The sequence below is a fragment of the Leptonotus elevatus genome, chromosome 6 (genome assembly GCF_054856555.1).
Source record: "Leptonotus elevatus isolate MCC_2025b chromosome 6, RoL_Lele_1.0, whole genome shotgun sequence".
Taxonomy (NCBI): domain Eukaryota; kingdom Metazoa; phylum Chordata; class Actinopteri; order Syngnathiformes; family Syngnathidae; genus Leptonotus; species Leptonotus elevatus.
Genome location: NC_141244.1, coordinates 13,141,883 through 13,162,438, shown reverse-complemented (window position 1 = coordinate 13,162,438; position 20,556 = coordinate 13,141,883). Strand labels below are relative to the sequence as shown.

The 20,556-nt window shown below is 40.0% G+C and overlaps 1 protein-coding gene across 1 annotated transcript; it reads right to left on the bottom strand.

The window, feature by feature from the left end:
* Nucleotides 1–588: 588 nt before the first annotated feature.
* limd1a (LIM domains containing 1a) lies at nt 589–19,321 on the bottom strand. The gene is given in 8 exon segments (XM_086079587.1): nt 589–2,296; nt 2,620–2,688; nt 3,336–3,387; nt 5,349–5,479; nt 5,621–5,683; nt 6,997–7,064; nt 10,997–11,098; nt 17,730–19,321. Coding segments are annotated over 8 exon segments (1,698 nt in total). The 5' UTR covers nt 18,805–19,321; the 3' UTR covers nt 589–2,158.
* Between the last annotated feature and the right edge of the window lie 1,235 nt (nt 19,322–20,556).

Here is a 20,556-nt window from a genome sequence, read left to right as displayed (position 1 = left end):
AGAATCTCACCATTCAGTTAATTGAACACGCAAAGAGTACAATACTTAATATTGTCTACTCTAACAGTACCAAGGTAACAAAACCTTGCCATGAACGTATTCCTACTGTTAAAAGTAAACAACTAACCAAACTTCTACATTAGGCTACATACATTTATATTGTCCCTCTACGTAATTGTTCCGCTTGCTTGGTTTACAGTAGGCCTACAATAAGTCAAACGTGAAACAAGGGCAATTGTGTGCAAGGGTGGATAAAACGAACGCGCCCCCCTTCCCCCAAAAAAGGAACCAATGAAGTCATCCGTCTCGCAAATGTAGTGTAGTTAGAAGTGTATGTTCCTTTTTGTTTATGTGGGTACAGTACTTGCAAACCAGTTTTGACTGCTAATTTATTTTAAACTGTAAGATACATTTACTGTATGTGAAATATCTCAGAATGAATCGTAAAATTATAGCGGTGGGGACAACATATAGATGACACTTTGTTGATCAACATTAGGAAAGGTCAGGAATGATATTTTTTGATTGGGATATACGGTAATAGATAGTAATAAATATATAGTAATAGTAATAAATGTACTGTATACATTTCAGTTTGGCCAGCAGCACCATTTATTAAATATAATCATTCAACAATTGAACACATCAGTGTGTTTTTTATTATTATCTTAAACTACAATTGACTATGAAATAAGGTTATGAAATTACTTTTAAGTTATGACAAATGGCAATCAGGCAACCTCACAATTATGTTACACTGCAAACCAATCAAAATTGACAGGCTTTTGTGCAACATATGGATAATAGGACACCGCAGTAACTTCATATAGGCCCCAAAAAATATGTACTTGAAAATACACAATTCCTTGAAAATTATATTAGAATCTCAACTTCATAGGGGCCTAAAAAGCAAACTCCATTCTAAGTGCTCGGCAGAGTGCATGTGACACAAACTATTCTACTTTAGCTATCATCTGCATTCTTGTTTACATGATAAAAAACAAAGTTCAATTTTTTTTCTTACATGAGTGTAAGACTGTTTGCCTCACTATATCTATAAGATAGTTTTACCACATGATAATTTATTGATGAAATATTGCATTTGGACGACGATGACATTTCTATTTTGCCCATAAGTAGAATGTTCTACACAATTTTCATGCAGTCTGTCCCCAAACACACAACTGTGACGAGGCCACACAGAGGATTGTCCTAACAAATGGTCATCTAACCAGATGATGTACAAACTTGACCTTGACATACGGGCAATTAAGAGTCTTCGTTGAACCTAGAACATTTACTGTAGGTACAATTTTAATTAAATTTTATGTGCAATATATTTGAAGTCAATCGTAATTTCAGTACTTTTATTTCCCCATATTTATGAGAATTAATCACTAATCAGGTTTAAACAGTGCATAATGTTACTGTAGCTTAAACATTTTAGGAATAAAGCATCTTGTTTTTGTTTTTTTAAATAAATACTTAGGTTTATTATTTAGTGTTAGCCACTATGACGTACTTGTAGAACTAAGTAGCTTGAGAACCAATCAAAACTGATTGTCTTCACTAGCTTAACTGTTTGCCAGCCTTTCGACAGACAAACATTCACAACTATGGACAATTTAGAGTCTTCAATGAATCTGTTTGTTTTTGGAATGTAGGAGGAAGCCGCAGTACCTAGAAAAATCCACAAAAACATGGGGAGAACATGCAAGAGCACACAGAAGGGCCTGACCCAGAACGTTTATTCTGTGAGGTAGACATGCTAACTATTAGGCTACCATGCTGCTTGCATGTATCCAATTGAACTTAACTTGAAGTCAGGCACATTTGCTGCTTTAATTGTGATATTTAACATATCCTATAATGTATTGCATGTTAGAGTAGATGTGTAAATCCAAAGCAGAAGAGTGAAACTAAAGGCATTTTGCCAAGTGGCGGGTATAGCACCACACTTTACTGCATTCAAATAAGGCTTTGGAGTTCTGTTTTACTTCATTATAAGGGCATTGATTCATGACATTTTTTTAAAAATTCATAAACCTTTATGAATCCATGAAAACTTTCAACCAATCCTCTACAACAAGAATTGTGATCACGCTCAACTGTGTCCCCCAAAATGTCCACCAGGTGTCTCCCTCCACCCACACTGACGTTAATAGGAGGCGCTGCTGGCCAAGGAAGAGGAGCTGCCTGGCTCAATGTGTTTCAAGTGGCAGGAGTGGCAGAGGAGGTGGCTATTCAGAGGGTAGCAGCGGTGACCCTCCTCGTCATTCAGCTCCATCTTACAGTCCTGAAAGGAACCGGTGGCCAACAATGAGCATGATTATTCCTTCTACAAATATTGCTTATTTCTTCTTTTAGTGAGATGAATAGAAGCAACAGTAAATCATATTTCCAGCAGAACGCATGTAAAATGATGAGAGCGGTGATGAGATATTGCATGGGAGCTCGGCTCGGCTCAGTGGTATATAATTACTGTCACGGCTTTAATTAAGATCAGGGATTATTATGATGTCTAATCATGAGCCATTTAAGAGAAGCCCTTGAAGCCCCTAAGTGTTTTTGTGCTAGCAGATAATCCACATTGGAGTCTTGGAGTGCGACGTTACCCACCTCGCAGTGATAGCATTCCACGTGATAGTCTTTGTCCATGGAAACGACACGGACGGTCTCATCGGAGCCCTGCTGAGACATTGACACAACTGAAACCCGTCTCGCCACAGGACAACATGGGAGCAGCGTGTTCTTCAACTTCTGCCTCACTTTATGATCTTGGAGCTTAAATTGGTGTTTATTGTACTTTTTGAGCAAACATCATTTACTTCAACGTTGCTCCATAAATCTGTCATAGTTTTTTTTTAGTTTTAGTTCTGAGAAATAACCTTTCAAATGTGATTCCAGCAAATCCAGTGTCACTTTGGGACATTGTGTTGCTTTTGCCTTATTACTCTTCATTTTCTTCCTATGCTGAAACTAGGCAATAAATATATGACGAGAAGAATAATTACATGCTCTTCCACTAGATGGCAGAAGTACATGTTCCCATTCATAAACAGAATAGCTTGTGTTTACGGAACTAAACGGGTCCAGATTTCAAGCGTAATTAAATGTGTGAGTGATTTGATATAAAATCATTATTTCCATGTACAGACATACTTTTCGTGACATTTTTGTTTGATGGTGTGCCGTCAGATTTTTCTTATGTAAAAATATGTGATTTGGCTCATCATCTGTTCACAACATTATAAAATGCTATGGCTATGGTTTGATAACATGTCCACCCTCAATAAAAGGACATGAGACAAAATTTGACAATTAGACATGTTTACCTCAGATGGAAGGATGGGCTGTTTGCAGGAGGCGCATTTGGGAGCCAGGACCCTGGAATAAGGAGTCAAGAAAAACACCTTAAATAGATTTGCTTCATGGTGCTTAAACGGAGCCAATCTAACTACAGAGCTTTCATTCCACGCTTGATGTCCCTTCCCAGCCTTTAAAGTTGAGCCTCTGTGTTTTTCCTCTTCAGTCAGACAAGATTGGGAATCTTGTTCTGACTGAGCAGATGCCAGTTCTGCAGATGTCATGGCTCACCCACAAAGATGATCCAGAAAGAATGACCGGATAAATAAAGAAAATGTTTTTACGTGAGCGCACGGTGGGAAGCGAGAGTTGAGGCAAACAACGTCCTAGTGTGCACAGGCGAGACTATCGACCGGGGGTCAACTGTGCACTCCGACCATGGCGAGAACACTTAGGGGCTTGTCAGACTCTGCTGAGCTGTACATGTTGTCGCAAGCAGCCTGCCAAATGCTGGACGTGCTGAGCTGCTGTCGGGCTTGTGGTAGCCAGCTTTTGGTGATTTGCACAGCTGAACAATATATGTCGTGGGAAGGAAATACTACAGAGCATCTTAAGATTCATCAGTTGCCTGAAAATGTTGTGTGTGTTTTTTTTTGCCATCCAACAAAATAGGTCTCTCTCACTGCATACAGTGGACTAGTGGTTAGCATTTCTGTCTTATGGTCTGCGTTTTGAATCTCATAGTGAACAGCATTTATTTGTGAATATCACCAACAACTAACACCTTTTTTTTTAAATGTTATTCTCTGCGCCTCAAAACCAAAATGCCAACACCTGGGAACCGTGTAATAATTACATTTAGTCATTTTGACCATATCTGATTTAAGTACAGGGAACCAAAACTGCCAAAATTATAAATCAATAAAAGACTAAATGAATAAATAAATTAATAAAAGTGAAAATAAAAACAGGTATGAAAATATAATAAAAACATTTAATGCAAAAAATAAATATAAATGGAAATAAATACAACAAAAATATATATCCCTAAATAAATAAATACAAGTAAAAATAAATACAAAAATAAAAAACGAGATTAAAAAAATAAAAATAAACATTGAAATAAATACAAATATATATATATATATATATATATATATATATTAATATAATTAAATATCAATCAATAAATAAAAACGCTCTTTTGTCACATTTATTTCATGCTGCAGACGCTCTGTCAGGTCGAAATGTTATTCAAATGAGGGGACGGCCCTAAGCTCTTCTCCGACATTCCAAATTTTACCCCAATTGCAATGGTCGAGTGAGTGGTTCGACGTACAAGGAAGTCTCGCCGGCTTGCATGGAGAGCTCCAGCAATGGATGACTATCTTGTCCACACTGTCACCCAAGCCCAACCCAAGACACACTTAAGACCGCCCCCTCATTTGAATAACATTTCGACCTGACAGAGCGTCTGCAGCATGAAATAAATAAATGTGAGAGCAGAGCATTTTTATTTATTGATTGATATTTAATTCTATTGATATATTTATTTATTTATTTTTGAACCTCATTTTTATTTTATGTTTTTATTTCAATTTCTATTTATTTTTTTGAATTATATTTTTATTTCCGTTTTTATTTTCACTTTTATTCATTCATTTATTTATTTAGTCATTTATTTTTTAATTTTGGTAGTTTTGGTCCTCCATAATAAGGGCCATTCTTCTGTAATTATAATGTGGCACATTGGGGATAGGTGTGTTTTGCAACTGAATAGAGAAGGAGTGGCTTCTGGCACAATGAGTGAGGGTGGTTATTACACCATAACAGCATGACGCAAGCAGTAAGTTGATACATTTTGCCGGAAATACAGAAAAATAGAAATAAAACACATATGTCATCTCTGCTCTGCAGGTACTTGAGATCAAATTTCACATAAAGTGTCATATGTCACATTAAACTGATTTTGTCCCCCCCTGCAGACATCAAGATGGGAGCCATGTAGATACTGTGAGCAGAAAGAGTGGAGTGATGCCCACCTGTGATAGTCTTTAACACAGTAGATCTTATTTTCAGTGTCCACAGTAAAGGGCACGCCGTCGAGACTCTCATTACAGATAACACAGCGGAAGCAGCCCGGGTGGTACGACCTCCCCAGAGCCTGCAGGATCTGGAGGGACAAAATTAGTCCAGGAACAAAATTAGACCAGGATGTAGCACATTAATATTTGTATTTGTGTGCATCATTTCCAGCATCATCCAGCTGCACTAAAGTAAAGGCTGGGAAACAAAGAAACACCACAACACTTACCATGTCCATGATCAGGTGACCACATGCATTGCACTTGTCAGCTGACTGCTGGAAACCAGAATACTTAAGCAGGAAAAAACAAACAAACAAAAAACATGAGTCAGCGTTTCCAAGACAAAGAGCAAAAGTAGCGAGTGTGGTTATTTCATAACGTTTGCATGGAATAGTTTTCATTCTGGCAACAGTGTTCATTAGAAAACCCTTTCACAATCAGGGTAGTGTGGTATGGTTTCCTGGACTTGGTTTTCTTGAAATAATTAAGATACCGTTAAGAAAGAGAAGAGCTTTACAAATATTCAAGGTTGTGGTGGAGGGCCAATTAGATGATACACATTTGGAGTTATACTTGAAAATTTGCCAATTTCGAAAAAAAAAAAGAAGCATGCCAAGAATTGTCCTATTTTCTATATATATATATATATATATATATATATATATATAAGAGCTGTCAAACGCTAATTTTTTAAAAATCTGATTAATCACATCTCAGAATTTTGATTAATCACGATTTTTCGCTTAATAAAAAAAAAGGCTTTTTTAAAAAAAAATCCCGCCAAATTTGAAGAGCACCGTTTATGTGTTGATTCTTTTGACATTTAATGTTATGAGGGCGTCTTCAACATTTTTTGATCCACTGCGCACGCCCATTCTCATCTTTTTCTAATCAGTTATATAATTTAAAATGGAAAAAAATGACCCCAATATTTTTTAAATGAACAAATATTCTAAATGTGATACGCAAACATTTATTAAACGCTTAACTTTAATGCATGTAATGATGTTTATTGCTCAAATACAACCTGTGCTACCTTAAACGTAGCCATCCGCTGTCACGCTAAAGGATAATCTATGGTCAAAATGAATAATAATTAATAATTTTTTGTGATTAATTAATCAGTTAATGCTTTAACTTTGACAGCACAATATATATATCTTGTATTAGCTAACTATCAGTAATTTCTGTCAGTTTTACTGCACTGGTGTCAATACCTACAACTCCTCCCGACACCCAATAATGTTAACCAGCTTCTCAAGTGACTAACCTCCTCACAACCCCTCAAAAGTCTAATTTTAAAGTGAGTCCGTGACTGATATATTGGTCTGGGGACCTTTGAAAAGATCATATGAGGTAAGTCTTATCATTTATCAATCTGTACGGCTGAAAGCAAATGAAGCTCATATTCTTTGATTGAGTTTCAATATTAACATTGCTCCAACCGGATGACATTTCAGTTTTAAGTGCTATAAGAATATAGACTCCTGCAAAGATATACCAATAACTAGAAAGGCACTCAGTATGTTGACCAGCTGTGGTGAAAACAAAACCTCCCAGCTCAGCGCTTGGTGAGGTATTGCTGATTGTGCACTGAACTCACCAGAAAGTCCTCTTCACAAAAAACCCTTCCTCCAACATAGTAGAAAGCCTTTCCTCTCAGCCTGCGACCTGCAAACAGATCCATTTAGATTGTTTAAATTGTTCATTCCTGAATGTCTTAGTTCGAAATCTTGCGCCGTCAACTCTTAAAAGAGCACCAAAAAAAAAAAAAAAAAAAAAACCTGGTGATTAATGACACCATTCAAACGTAATGGGACCCTCTTGCAAAATTCAGTATATCCTGATGAACTTCTGGAAGCTAAATCAAATGGTGTGCTGTCTTTGACAATGTACTATACTGGGGCACAGAGCAAGTTGCAGGCAGACGAGGAACACATCTGGGTGCAACATGTGGGGAAGATAATCACTGAATCAAATTACTGGACAGGTGCAAGGAGAAAACAATCTGTTCCTCTGGAATGTAATGCATCAACTGGCCAAGACCCAAAATGACCCGGTGTACATCTTGCAGTCTCTCCACATGCTGGCTGTACAGAACTCGCTTTCTGTCTCGTTCAATACTTCTGCACGCCGAATCGGACTCCCAAACACCGAAAGCGTGCGCACTGCTTTCAGATGGCGACTCCTGTGCGAGTCTCACAGGAAGAGAGAACATTCTTCACATTTTTCAGCATTGGAAGGTGTGGGAGGGAGCTAGTGGCAGGAGAGAGGAGGTGTTTATCTCGCACATGGGCCATTTTTATCAGTATCTGTTTAGGAAGGCCAACAAATGCTATTGCTATCTGTGATTCACACACATACAATCAAAATTGGGCTAAACCCCTGAATCCTTATTCTTCATCAAGACAATCTGGGCAATGCTATGGAAAAGGCCATTTTCTCACCCTGAATCAGAACTCTTCCATTTTCAGTTCCTCTATACTGCCAGTCTTCCAAATCTTTTGTATACACAGCTTAAGAGTCGTTCCTCTCCTTCTCATTCCGGCATTTTTGTATTTTTTTTTATCCCAGTCACTCTGAGCAGGAATGCTCTGAGCTTTGCGAAAGGATAACAGCTTTATTAAAGTCAGTAGATAGGGCTAACTGCTTGAACAGGACCATACTGAACTGTGTGTTCATAAAAATGTAAATTAGATGACTGAAAGAACAAAACGCAAGGACATTTTCTCATTAAGGCCTTTTATGAATTCCCTTATGTAATCCTATTCAGGAATAAAAGCAATTTAGTGACCAGCTTTTGAATGATTTCCCCATCCCACTAGAGGAGGGATCTGCAATTAAAAGTTAAAAAGGGCCAGTACAGAAAAAGGTCTTCAAGCTGAGGCTTAGAACATCTTAATGTATCTCATGCATTATAATTCAGTAGTGATCGGGGCTGGACTGGCCATCTGGCATTCGGGGCAGATGCCCGGTGGGCCGGTCTCTTTCGGGGCCGATGCAGTGCTTTTAGATTCTTATTTTCCAAATTTTACCCCAAAAGACTTTCATTTCGAAAATAGATAGTAAACTGAAACATCATCAATAAACATCAGTTGCGGAACTACATGTGAGGCAAGAGTCGGGCCGGGTCGCGCCGGGTCGTGCCGGTGGGTCTAAGTCAAAATGCCAGGGCCGATTATTTTGTGCCAGTCCAGCCCTGGTAGTGATGGGCGAATACCGATACCACGTATCAGTATTGGGCTGATACCTGGCCATTTCAAAGGTATCGATACTTGTGATACAGTTATCGATAGCCCTCTTGTAGCTGTTTTACGATCAGGAACTAGAAATTAAAAGAATAGAAAATTGCTGTTAATTTTTTGCAATTTTAAAATGATCAGTCATTGTCTTTATTGGAGGAAAATGTATGTATCAAAAGTCCTATTGGTATCGGCTCGGTGAGTATTTTAGAGTTGAGCACGCATGTCAGCATCGGCCTGGGAAAAAAAAGTGATATCTAACATCACTAATACGAATCATGGAAAATGTGCTGATCACTGCTACCGACTACCGTTTTGTTTTTCTGCTTCTCAGTCACCTTGACGCAACTGCGGTGCTCACGCTCATCAACAAGACTTGTTACAAGCCAGCAAGCGTGAAAGTTGTCATGGTTCAAGATAAGATGACTTTTTTTTTGGAACAAAAAGTCATGTATACAACAACAGCACAGTATGTGTAGTACTCTCACTGCCTAGAACTGCATCTGTTCTGCTGTTGGGACAACCAGCAATACACACAGTACTGTACTGAACATTGTATCCGTGCATTTATGTGGTAGGCGGGCTGGACCCAATAAATGGCCTCCACACTACTCTTGTTGTGTCCAGCTGAAATAACAGCACCCGAGTGCGTTCCTGAGGGCCCCCGTGCCTGCATTCCTCCCCAGCCGAGAAGCTTTTCCTGGGGGCACCTCACTGCATGCTTTCACATCGAGCGAGCTATGAGAGGTATGTGATGGATAAAGTCTTCACAACCCCACTTTAGCCATCGCCCTAACTCAAGCCCCCCCAGAAAACCAAGCTCGTCTCTAATGCAAACAACCGCACACACACTTCAAGGAAGGGCGCAAAATTAGATGTTAATCATACACACTGGTGTGTAGCCAACAAGGTCAAATTTGTAGTGGAATTAGAGGTCAATGTTGGGGGTGGGTGTCAAATACTTCACATACCGTACATCTTATAATAGGGACAGAGATTTTGATTGGCTGTACTAGGGCTGTTCGATACTACTTTTTTTTTGGGCAGACACCACTACTACTTTTGATACATAAAATTGCAATTAACTCAATGATAGATCATAGTGAACAAAGACGACTGTGATGATTCGCTGACGTGTCAGGACTTTTTATGGCGTGTATCGGCAGTAGGGGTGGGAACCTCACGATACGATACGCGATACAAGGCTCACGATATTGATTATCTCATGATACTGCGATTATCGATATATTGGTCAGGTAATAAATCTACGATAAAACTACTGAAGACATAAATTGATGTTTTTTCAATGAGAGAATAGTTTATTTTTGTACCATCACTGAAACAAAATATTAAAACTGGTGTCTTCTTCACAGTGAGTACTTTCTGTCATGCAACATGTCAGTCAGTTAGATAGTGAATTGTTTCATTTTATAAACTGTGATGATTTTTTTTGTGTAACATTGCAAAAGTAAATAAATAATATTATAATAATATAATAATATTAAATCCAATTAAATCAATATTAATATTCCTCAGAAATGGTGTGCTTCAAAAAGTCGAACCATTAAATATGTTTTAAAATGTTTTGTATGCAAAACTGAGTCAGTTGCTGGACAGATAATAAATGTCTTACACAAATCAAAAGTAAGCTCATGAGACTTCTTCGCCTGAAGACTTTTCCCCGTCACTCTTTTCTAAAGTGTCGCAACCAAGCAAAGATTTATGAGCTTCATATCAAATTGTACTGTAAGCGCACTGACTGTGACCAGCAATGATACTTAGTCCTAAATTCTCAAAATGCTAAGGATGAAAAAGGACGATTATGCAAATGAAGGTGTCTCCAGGTATTTTTGCAGCACCATATGATGCAAAACGTTTCAAAAACACTACAAATGTTCTCATGTTTCTATGCCAGCTACTGGCCTGGCGTGCATATTATTATGATTTTGGCACATTTGCCTGCATGAGGATTGATTTCCATTACATTTGCAAAAATGTTTAAGGCAGTTCAGGTAAATGAGGCCTTGTTTGCATTCAACTAGAAAATGTCTTGCAGTAGAATTAGCCTCACCCCAACAGCATTGTACAAGTTGATAGTTCAAGAAATGAGTAGCCAGTAGTATGTTGAGGTTTCGACAAAAGTGTATGCTTTGGCAAAATCTGCCCACAGACATACAGATGCCAAAGCACTCGAGTATAGTCGGCGCGTCGGGGACCACATTTGATGTGATGACTCACAAGATAAAAACGAAGGTACCGCAAAGCTGCTGTGGCTTCCATTAATGTGGAATCGGCCACAGAAAAGGTGACAGTGTTCTGAATGGAAGTCAAGGTGAAGGAACTTGGTGTGTATGTACTTACTGCAGGCACTGCAGGTGAAGCAGTTGTCATGGTAGAGGCTTCCCATCGCCTGACAAGCCTGGTTGGCTCCATACACGGCCTTGTTGCACTTAACGCAAACTCCTGGGAAATGACAGAAGTAGACGAAAGACGCATTAAAAAGCGGTTTACTGTTACAAATTAGTACAGTAGATAATTTATATAAAGAACTCAAGTAGTGATTTGCTGTTACTAGTACTGCACGTCGTTCATTTTGATTAGCAATGTATTGACAAAAACAAATGCGAATGGTCTGGTCCGGATTAAAACAGGCAGGAGCAACAGAGACTCAGGGGGGAAGCGTTCAATTTAGGACAGGAAGCTAGTTAGCATGCTGTGTCATTACAAGAAAGAAATGTTTTGCTTATTTGATTTGGCTGAGAGAAGTCTGTTGATGAAACACTGATAAAAATCAAAGGGTAGCTCCTTTCAGAGGACTTACTACCAGTGGCGGGGGGAGATATGCTTGCGTCATACGTGCAAAGAAAATGAAAAAAACATTTTTTTTTAAATAGGAGATGCACATGTTTGGCTTTGGAGCTCCAGTATATATTGATCGTACAGAACGCCGAGCTGGAAGCTTTCATATCATTCCTGTAGTTGATTAACAAAAATAAATAGTGTTAATCTTGCTACTTCCCTTGCATTACGCAAGTCTGTAACGTATCCTACGTTGTGATAAAACAGCTGATAGATTGGGACAAATGTCAACGGAAATCACCTGTGACCTTTGAAGCCCTCAAGAGGGTCGCAATACGGATCACAAATGGACAATCTGTAACAATGGCAAGAGAGTCGGTGCGCAATAGAGGCGGGAATCTTTGACTGTCTCATGATTCGATTCCGATTTTTGGGTCTGCTATTTAATTCAGAATCGATTTTTCGATTCAGAACGATTTTTGATTGAAAATGATTTCTGCTTCAATTTATAGATGTGCAAATAATCGTCATGATCTACTCCAGTCTGACTCGCTAATGCTAAATAGCGAGCTACTCACGACACTTTATCACTTAAAAGAACGGCTATTCATACAAAACGTTTCAGGAATGTATACAGAGAAGCATCTTAACGGCATATGCTCTTCCTACATTGCAAAAAAAAGAAAGAAAAAAAAAAGTTTATTGGAATAACTTGATCGTGACTTTTTCCTTCTACTCTACTAAATATGGCTACAACTTAACAGTGTATTCGACCGCATGGAACTACACTGCCCCTAAGTGGCCAAATCGGGTACAACATGAAGAGCGCTCTCAATAAAGGCACACTCAAACAAGAGCAATACAGTATAAAATCATTTAAATTAAATCAATTTTGGGGCATTTAAAATAGATTCTGAATCGTACTAAATGAGAATCGAGATTCTTATGAGAATCAATATTTTTGCACACCCCTGGTGCGCAATGTGTCTCTAGGCATGTGGTTATTTGGGAGTGTGTGTGTTTTTATAGAAAAACTCCCTGGTGACTGGGCAGCCCATGCAGCCAAGCCCGCCCCTGGTCCTCATCTGACACACACAAAGAAACTTCTGTTTCCACTGCGTCCAACACACATGACACGTCAGCCTCCACTCCAAAACACACCCTTGCATTGAATACACTTATTCAACTGTTGTTCCAAACAGACATGTTATAACACAATATACATTCGGAATATTTTGTATATATTTCAGCGCAGTCTGCTAGCGCCGCTACTGATAAGGACCCCTCCCTCAGGGACCCCAACGGCTTGAAAAAAAAAAGATTTCGAGATAACAGAGAGGGATATTATTGGAGCCCAGAGGAATGTTGCGCTTATGTAAGCCATTTTGTTTACATGACAACATTGTACAGTTTCCTGACCACAAACTAATGAGCTGCAGAAAAGTTATTCATTTTAAAATGCTGAATGAAGACGGCCAGTGTATGAATCAACCCAGTAGGCATAAAACAGTGAGAGGATTCAGTGACGACAGTACAGTACATCCCATGCATCTTTTGACAGTGATTCAAGGTCATGTCTGCGTTAAGTAGACTTAGCTGCGATCTAAAAGCCCCACGAGTACAACCATGTAATAAAAGCACCGTCTCTGCTTGAATGCTAGTACCTCCTCTCAGGTCAAGCCGCCGCATATGTACTTTTGGCCGGGGTCCCATGTTCCAAAACAGTGAGATTATTCATGGACCCGGCTGCTGGCTTCCAATGGGGGAGGGGGGAGCAAAACATTAACTCAACCCCTCCCTCTGCTCCTTGCTTACCTTTTGCAGCTGTCAAAACTCTGGAAGGATGCAAGTCTAAGGTGACAAAGTCCGAGAAGTAAACCCACAGTACACATGCACTGCAGGAGCAACCTCATCCATTTAGACTTCAGTTAGATTTAGGACCTTCAAATGAACTAGCTTCCCTCTCTAAATGTATATTAGCAAGAGCGCGTTCCAAAATTGTGCCCTCTTATGGGAGGTTAACCACCAACCATCGGCATCATTTCCTAACTACTGTGTGAACGGCAGCCACGAGAGACTTGAGAACTTACAGTTAAAGCTAAAATAAACATGTCTTCTAAATTTGACAAACCACAGAGAAGAGTATTGTTAACACTGCCAAATTTAAATTATTTAGAAGGGAAAAAAATCATATGTAAAATGGAGCTTCAAAATAGAAATAAAAATAAAAAATCAAGCAGTTTGCTCCGCTCTCAAAATGTTTGCCCATTCGGCATCCATTGCAGCCTGATTATCCTGGAAGGGGGATTACCACATTTGCGGTCCCTTCTCAAGGTTTCTCATTTTTTGCCTGTTGTTTTTTTTTTAGTTTTTCCTTGCCCTCTTGTGGTTCGATTAGGGGATGTCGTTGATGTTTGTCAACTGCGGGCATGTGAAGGCCTTTGGGACTCTTGTGTGATTAAGGGCTATATAAATAAACTTGACTTGACTTGATATATCAATACATTGGGTGAGATTCGATTCAAAAGGTGGTTCGATTTTAAAGTGGAACAATTAATTTTGGTTCAATTCTGTGGTATTACGAATCCATTGGATATGGTACGGCTGAGTTTGAGAGGGTATGATGCAACCAGTTACTTGTTGTCATTTTCCAAACGTATGAATGAACTTGTTAGTAGGGGTGGGAATCTTTGAATGTCTCATGATTCGATTCGAGTCCGATTTTTGGGTGTGCGATTCGATTCAGAATAGATTTTCGATTCACAATGATTTAATGGACAAGGATTTTTGCTTCAATTTAAAGATGTTCAAGGAATCGTAATGATCTACTCCAGTCTGACTCGCTAATGCTAATTAGTGCTCTACTCGCAGCACTTTTATCACTCAAAAGAACAGCTCCACGCTGCAAAAAAAACTACTTTTATTGGAATAACTTGATCGTGACCTTTTCCTTCTACTCTCTAATGTGGCTACAACTTAACAGAGTTTCAGACTGCGTGGAACCACATTGCCCTTAAGTGGCCAAATCGGGTACAACATGAACAGCGCTCCCAATAAAGGCACACACAGTATAAAATAATTTAATCAATTTTGGGACATTTAAAATCTATTCTGAATCGTACTAAATGAGAATCGATTTTTTTGGCACACTCCTACTTGTTAGCACTGTAAATGTGGTAATTCCTCCAAAACATATATCACACCAACAAAAGACAATTCAATTGATACATTTCTCAATATATTTTTAAGTGGAATGATTTGATTGAGTTCAAGTCGATCCATTTGCATCTTTTTAAATCAAAACCAATTTTCCAAAAAATTTGGTAGAAAAATGTTGAAAATGTGTCATTGTCAACAACGTTTACCAAGTTTGAGTATAGTTGATTATCCCAAAAAATTATGATTGTGCAGAAATGATTTTTGATTAGAGCAAAGAGGAATACTGCCACTTGGCTGAATCCAACGGCGGTGCTGTCAATTTGAATAGTGGGTGGTTTGAAGCAGAGCGACATGTGGCGCTTAAGGCCTTCATCCACGCATATCTCCTCTACGACGCAACTCCTCCGGCAGCATTATTCTGCTCAATACAAGACCGGCATGAAAAAAAGTTCAGAACAGATTTCAATGCAGTATATGAATGAATAGGACAACCTTAAACACTAAGTGAATAGAGTGAGAGCGCTGATCACATGATGTTTAACAATATTTGCTGGAATATCTAACGGCCTTACTTGAGCCCATCCCAATGTTTTTTACTCCGTTACATAATATTCGCACAAACAAAGGTAACAAACATGTCAATGGAAACATGGGATAAAAACAAACATTTACCAAACTGGCATATATTCTCATCAGACACAGTGACTTGACTGGGAGGAAAATCACATTCACAGCGCTCTAAAAGCTCGCCGGAAAAGAAGCCAAGAACCCCTGGGAAACGTTCCACTCAACAGCAGGATGGGATAAATCAATCCTCCATTTTAACACAACTAAACACTCGACTAAATCAGTGTATTCATGTGTGGGGAAAGTTGAAAGACGCTCTTGGGCCTATTCATCGCTATTATCTTTAGGCATATGTGGCCAAGGACAAAGAAGCACCCACCGATGTGTCCGCATTTGACTCTTCAGTCTGTTCAGCCGCACCACTGCCACCTCCGAAACGGCCTTCGCTTTAATAGCTGGAATACTCATTTCTGAAATGCCTGTGCACTCATTCTCCAGATATTCCTCTCCTGGCCTCATTTTCACAGTATTTCCAGCTGCAGTTATGTTCGTGTACGGATCACTGGATGGCGCAGGCAAGACTATTTTAGACTCTTTCAGATTTACTGTATTCCTCTTGTATGTTGGGAAACATCGTCCTCTACTCCTCCGGAGAGGACATGCATCCAATTTTCCACACTGCTTTTATGGATCTATTCACAAATCAAATGGTCCTTTTGCTAAATTTGTGGGAAAACTGCTTGTTTTATGACCACCCTACTCATGACTCAGAAGATGTGCCGTGTCCTGGTGGAAAGTGTGGGACTGTGGGTGGTGATGTGGGAACAAGAAAAAAAAGAAGACGCACTACTTTTAAAAAGCATTTCCGGCATTGCTCTCCCACACATTTGTCATATTCACATCGCTCAGCCATTTATGAGCCTTGTTGTGACACTGACATCCGCCAGAACATCTTCTCTATACACATCAGTATGCACACACACGGGGGGGGAGGCAAGTCAGAGTTACAACCGTGACGTTCCACCAAGAAATTCCTGCAGGCGAGCGAGCAAGGGGTGGGTGCAACGAAGAGTGTAGGACAAGAAGGTGCTGAACAGTTTCCAGCAGGGTAACATATCAACTTGTGCCCACCGCTGTGCCACTAAATGGCGTATCCTATTTCAACAATGGCCTTAGCTGCAAACAGCCGGAGAGCACATGAGCAAAAGGCTTTATACATCTGCAGACGGTCCCATCTCGCCAACTAACTGGATGATGGACAACCCTGCCAAGGGTCTTGTCGGCACGTGTCGCTGTAGTTAATATAAGCACAAAAATCTATTTGGTCAGCCTTAATGCGAAGAAGTCTTACCTAACTCTGTGACTAAAAACAAACGGTGACATTTGAGTTCAACTCACAATTTGGGAGGGTAAACCCTGATGTGGTTTGTGTTTCAATCACGGGGGGGGGGGGGGGGGGGGGGGGAGTAGGCCGCATGACGATAGACGTTAAATGGCGTGACATAGCGGCATGTCACCCGGCAATGAAGTCAACAAAAAGAGGACACCGTAAACAAAGGGCTAGATTTACACTGAGCGGTTCAAGTGATTCAACTCTGAATGTAAATCAGCTTCAAATGGAAGTCACCCACTCGTCAAAACAGTATTTTCTAATTAATATTGTGTTTGTGGAATATGAATTAAGCAGCAAAATCCACCTGTTTTTGATCCATCTCAAGGGGCGGCCATTTTGCCACTTGCCGTCAACCGAAAATGACATCACATTTGGTTCAACCAATCACAGCTCACCTGTCCTCCGAAGTGGAGCCGTGATTGGTCGTTATCTGAGCAACCGCGATGTCATTTTCAATAGACAGCAAGTGACAAAATGGCCACCCCATGAGATGGATCAAGACGGCTGGATTTTGCTGCTTAACTCATATTCCACAAACGCAATATTAAATCAGAATACCATGTTTATTTTGTTTAGACTAGTGTAGCCACATATAACATATCATTGTAAAGGAAAAAAATGGGTTGACTTCCCCATCATCTAGAAGCCTGACTGCCCAATTCTGAGCCAAACAGGTATTGTGCAGTGGGAATGTAGTCTGAATACATAAATAATGTTTCTTTGTATCAGCAACTAAAATGTCAATACTAGATGGAACATTATACACGCAAGACAAGTTATTGATGTGGCCTTAAAATCTTTAGGCTCTCAGAGCAACTTTCCTCTGACTGCCTTTTTGCTTAAGGGGCAGGGTTAGCGGCTAATCGTTTCAAAAAGTCCCTTAATAGAAAATAAAGAAATAAATAAGGATTGTGTCTGCATTCCAAAAAAGTGCAATAAAAATGTGCTTGCGCTGATGTCTGCCTGACTAGCTTAAGCACATTTTTATCAGTAAAGAGAACATCAAACAAGTTATGAAACAAGAAATGTCTGAAGTGACTTGATTGAGCACAATAATTGCGTGTGTGAACAATATATAAAAAAACAAGCGAGTTTATGTTTTGAACTTCTGTGTGGGCGATGTAATCTTTGGAGAATTACACCCTCGCGGGATTACAATTAGCTCTGATATCTTACCAAAGTAGTCGGCTTTTGGTTGAGTATTCATCTCCTTCTCCAGACGATTAGTGAGGGCCTCTAATTTCACTTCAGCAGCTGACGGGCCCTGTTCTGGCGGCGGCTGTACAGGCTTAAAAGAAGATGCTTCAGCACCGATGGCCTTTCCAAAGCTTGGTATCTGACTCTAATCTTGACTCTGGCTGAAGCTTTTGGAGACATTGCCAGGGTTTATGATGGCAGACGTGACCTGGACTTTGGTTTGAGGTGCTTCAGAAGACACTTGAGAGGACGCCACGGCGGGGCCATTCAGACTGGAAGATGTTTTTGAAGTCGGAGAAGATGGTGCGTAGTGAGCAGGCTGTATTGCAGGTACATTGAAATTGGCTCCTCCTGTGAAGGCACTCAGAGGCAGTGAAGGTATGAGGTCTGTTTTTTCTTTGGGAAAAGCTGAGGCTGTCGGACTCGTTGGTGATGCCGACCGACGCTGTTGCGGGGATGCAACGCTGCCCTCGGACAAAAACTGGGGATTGTGGCTCTCTCTGGATGGGGCCCATGGAGCCGGATGACGAGGTTGCATGGGTGCACTGTGAAAAGTGTTTCCTGGGTTGGGGGCGGCAGGGGTGACGTTCTGGTACGAATGTAGGTCTGAGCGCTCCTTATAATCATAATTGTTTCCGTAGCCATACGCCCTGATGACTGGAGGCTCGGGCTGAACGGCTGCATGGTTCTTCTGACCGTCAAACTGAGAAGAATGACCCCCAGATGATAAAGGACCAGACAATATTGGAGGTTTTGCAGCAGTTTCACCTGGCTGCCTGGAGTTATTGATGGGCGGCCTGTCTTTAGTGTAATACGCATTGTTGAGACCTCCATTCATTTTTAAGGCCTGGTTGTTTCTTGCCATTTCCTCTTGGTGTTTCTGCATGTGTATTCTTGTCATTTTTGAAGCAAAAACTCTTCTCGTCTCTTCAAAATCGGGATTATTTCCTGCATCCCTCCTCGTCCGAAACAATCCATCTCTGGATGCTTCATACATGTTTAAATCCTCTATAAACTTACTTGCCTCCAGGCCTAAATCCTCGTATTTATCCATTTTGGAGATGGCGTGTGGTCGACTAAAAAGTAAAAAGTCCAGGTAAAAAAAAAAAAAAGTTATATATCCAGAGTGAAGTACTAGTTTACAGTTAGCGGTCCTGACCGGGAAATACTACGGTTCAAACTTTTGTCCGTTACATCCAACTTTCTTGTTCCAGCGTTTGCTTCAGTCTCCTCCTCGAAGCGTCTTTTCGTGTGTCAACTTTGTCGCGAACAAGCCGCCGTCTGTCTGCTTTTCAACTAGTCGATCCCGGTTCTGATAGACGGTGGGCACTGACCCCCCTCCTCTTCCTCCTCTTCCTCCTCCTCCTCCTCCTCCTCTTTCCTCTCGCCGTCCACTCACTCACTCACTCACTCACTCACACTCGCTCTCATTCAAAACTTCAACCTCTTTACGCTGTCAACAAAAGTGCCCCAAAGTACTTTAAAGAGCCGTTAAGTTGTCGCCAAGTGGTTAGTTTAGCTGGAACGGACGGTCCGGCTCCTCGTAGCCGTCGTACGTGTCAGCCTGAGCGTAGCCGGTGGACGGTTAGGACTGGAAACAAGGAGCAGATTGTTTTTAAAGGCGCAGTGCTGCTTTTTATTTGCGACCGCAACCACTGCAACAGTCATGCGGTCACGGTAAATATAACTGAGACGCGTAGAATTCAACATAAACACCAACGACGTGATTTTGTGAGGGAGATATTAAGACACTTTCAGTTTTATGCTCTTCGGACTTCTATTCATGTTGTGTGGTCAGAATTTATAGAATTGCTCATTGAAGTCAGCAGAGAAACTTTCTTTTTTTTTCCGCTATTAAACCGAATTAAGATTATTTATTTATTTTTTACATTTGTGAGATGCTTATTATCGAAAACTATTAGGGAAACATTTACATTAAAAGTTAGGATAACATATTTCACAATATAGTTCCCTGGGTCATTCTGTCAATAAATGTTAAACAATCCATGCACAAAACAACTGAAACATGCCCTTGTTGTGTACAGTTATTCTAAGAAAATGTAAATGGTAATTCCTTTATAATGAAGAAACAGATTCAGAGAAGCAAGATATTCCCCATCCATGGCCTTATTTAACAGAATTTTTAGATGACGTGGGCTACCAGAATGACGCTTATGTTGTCTTGTGCCATCTAAAAGCGCTTTTGGCATTCAAAACTATGTCTAATATGAAAAATATATACAAGGAAGGTGTATTTTTCAGTTGTTGCCAATTTTTGTCGGGTTACATCAGAAAAGCTATGTGATTGCGTTTTCATGGCATAAAGATCGAACCAATTAACAGTAAAACTACTTTGTATGTAGAGAAGCTTTTGTTGTTGTTGTGCAAAGTCATCAAAACAGCTATTGTTTAACAGAAAATTTGATTGAAGCAGTTAAAAAAAAACAATTAAAATCATACAAGTATTTTTGATTTAACTTTTTATAGGTTACCAGACTGGTACATATTACTCCTTGGCACGACTTGGTACAATGATTTATTGATTTATTACTCTGAGTGGTGGTTGGCATCTCTGCCTCACAGTTCTGAGTTGTGTGGTTTGAATTTCGGCTCCAGCACTCCTGTGTGGAGTTTGTATGCTCTCCCCATGCTTGCATGGGTTCTCCAGGGTACTGCACACCCTACAAACAGGCGGATTGGGTTAAATAAACACTCTAAATTGTCCATTGGTATGTACGTGAGTATGAACAGTTGTTTCTGCAATTGGCTAGCGAGCAGTCCGGTGTGTCAACTGGGTACACTCCTG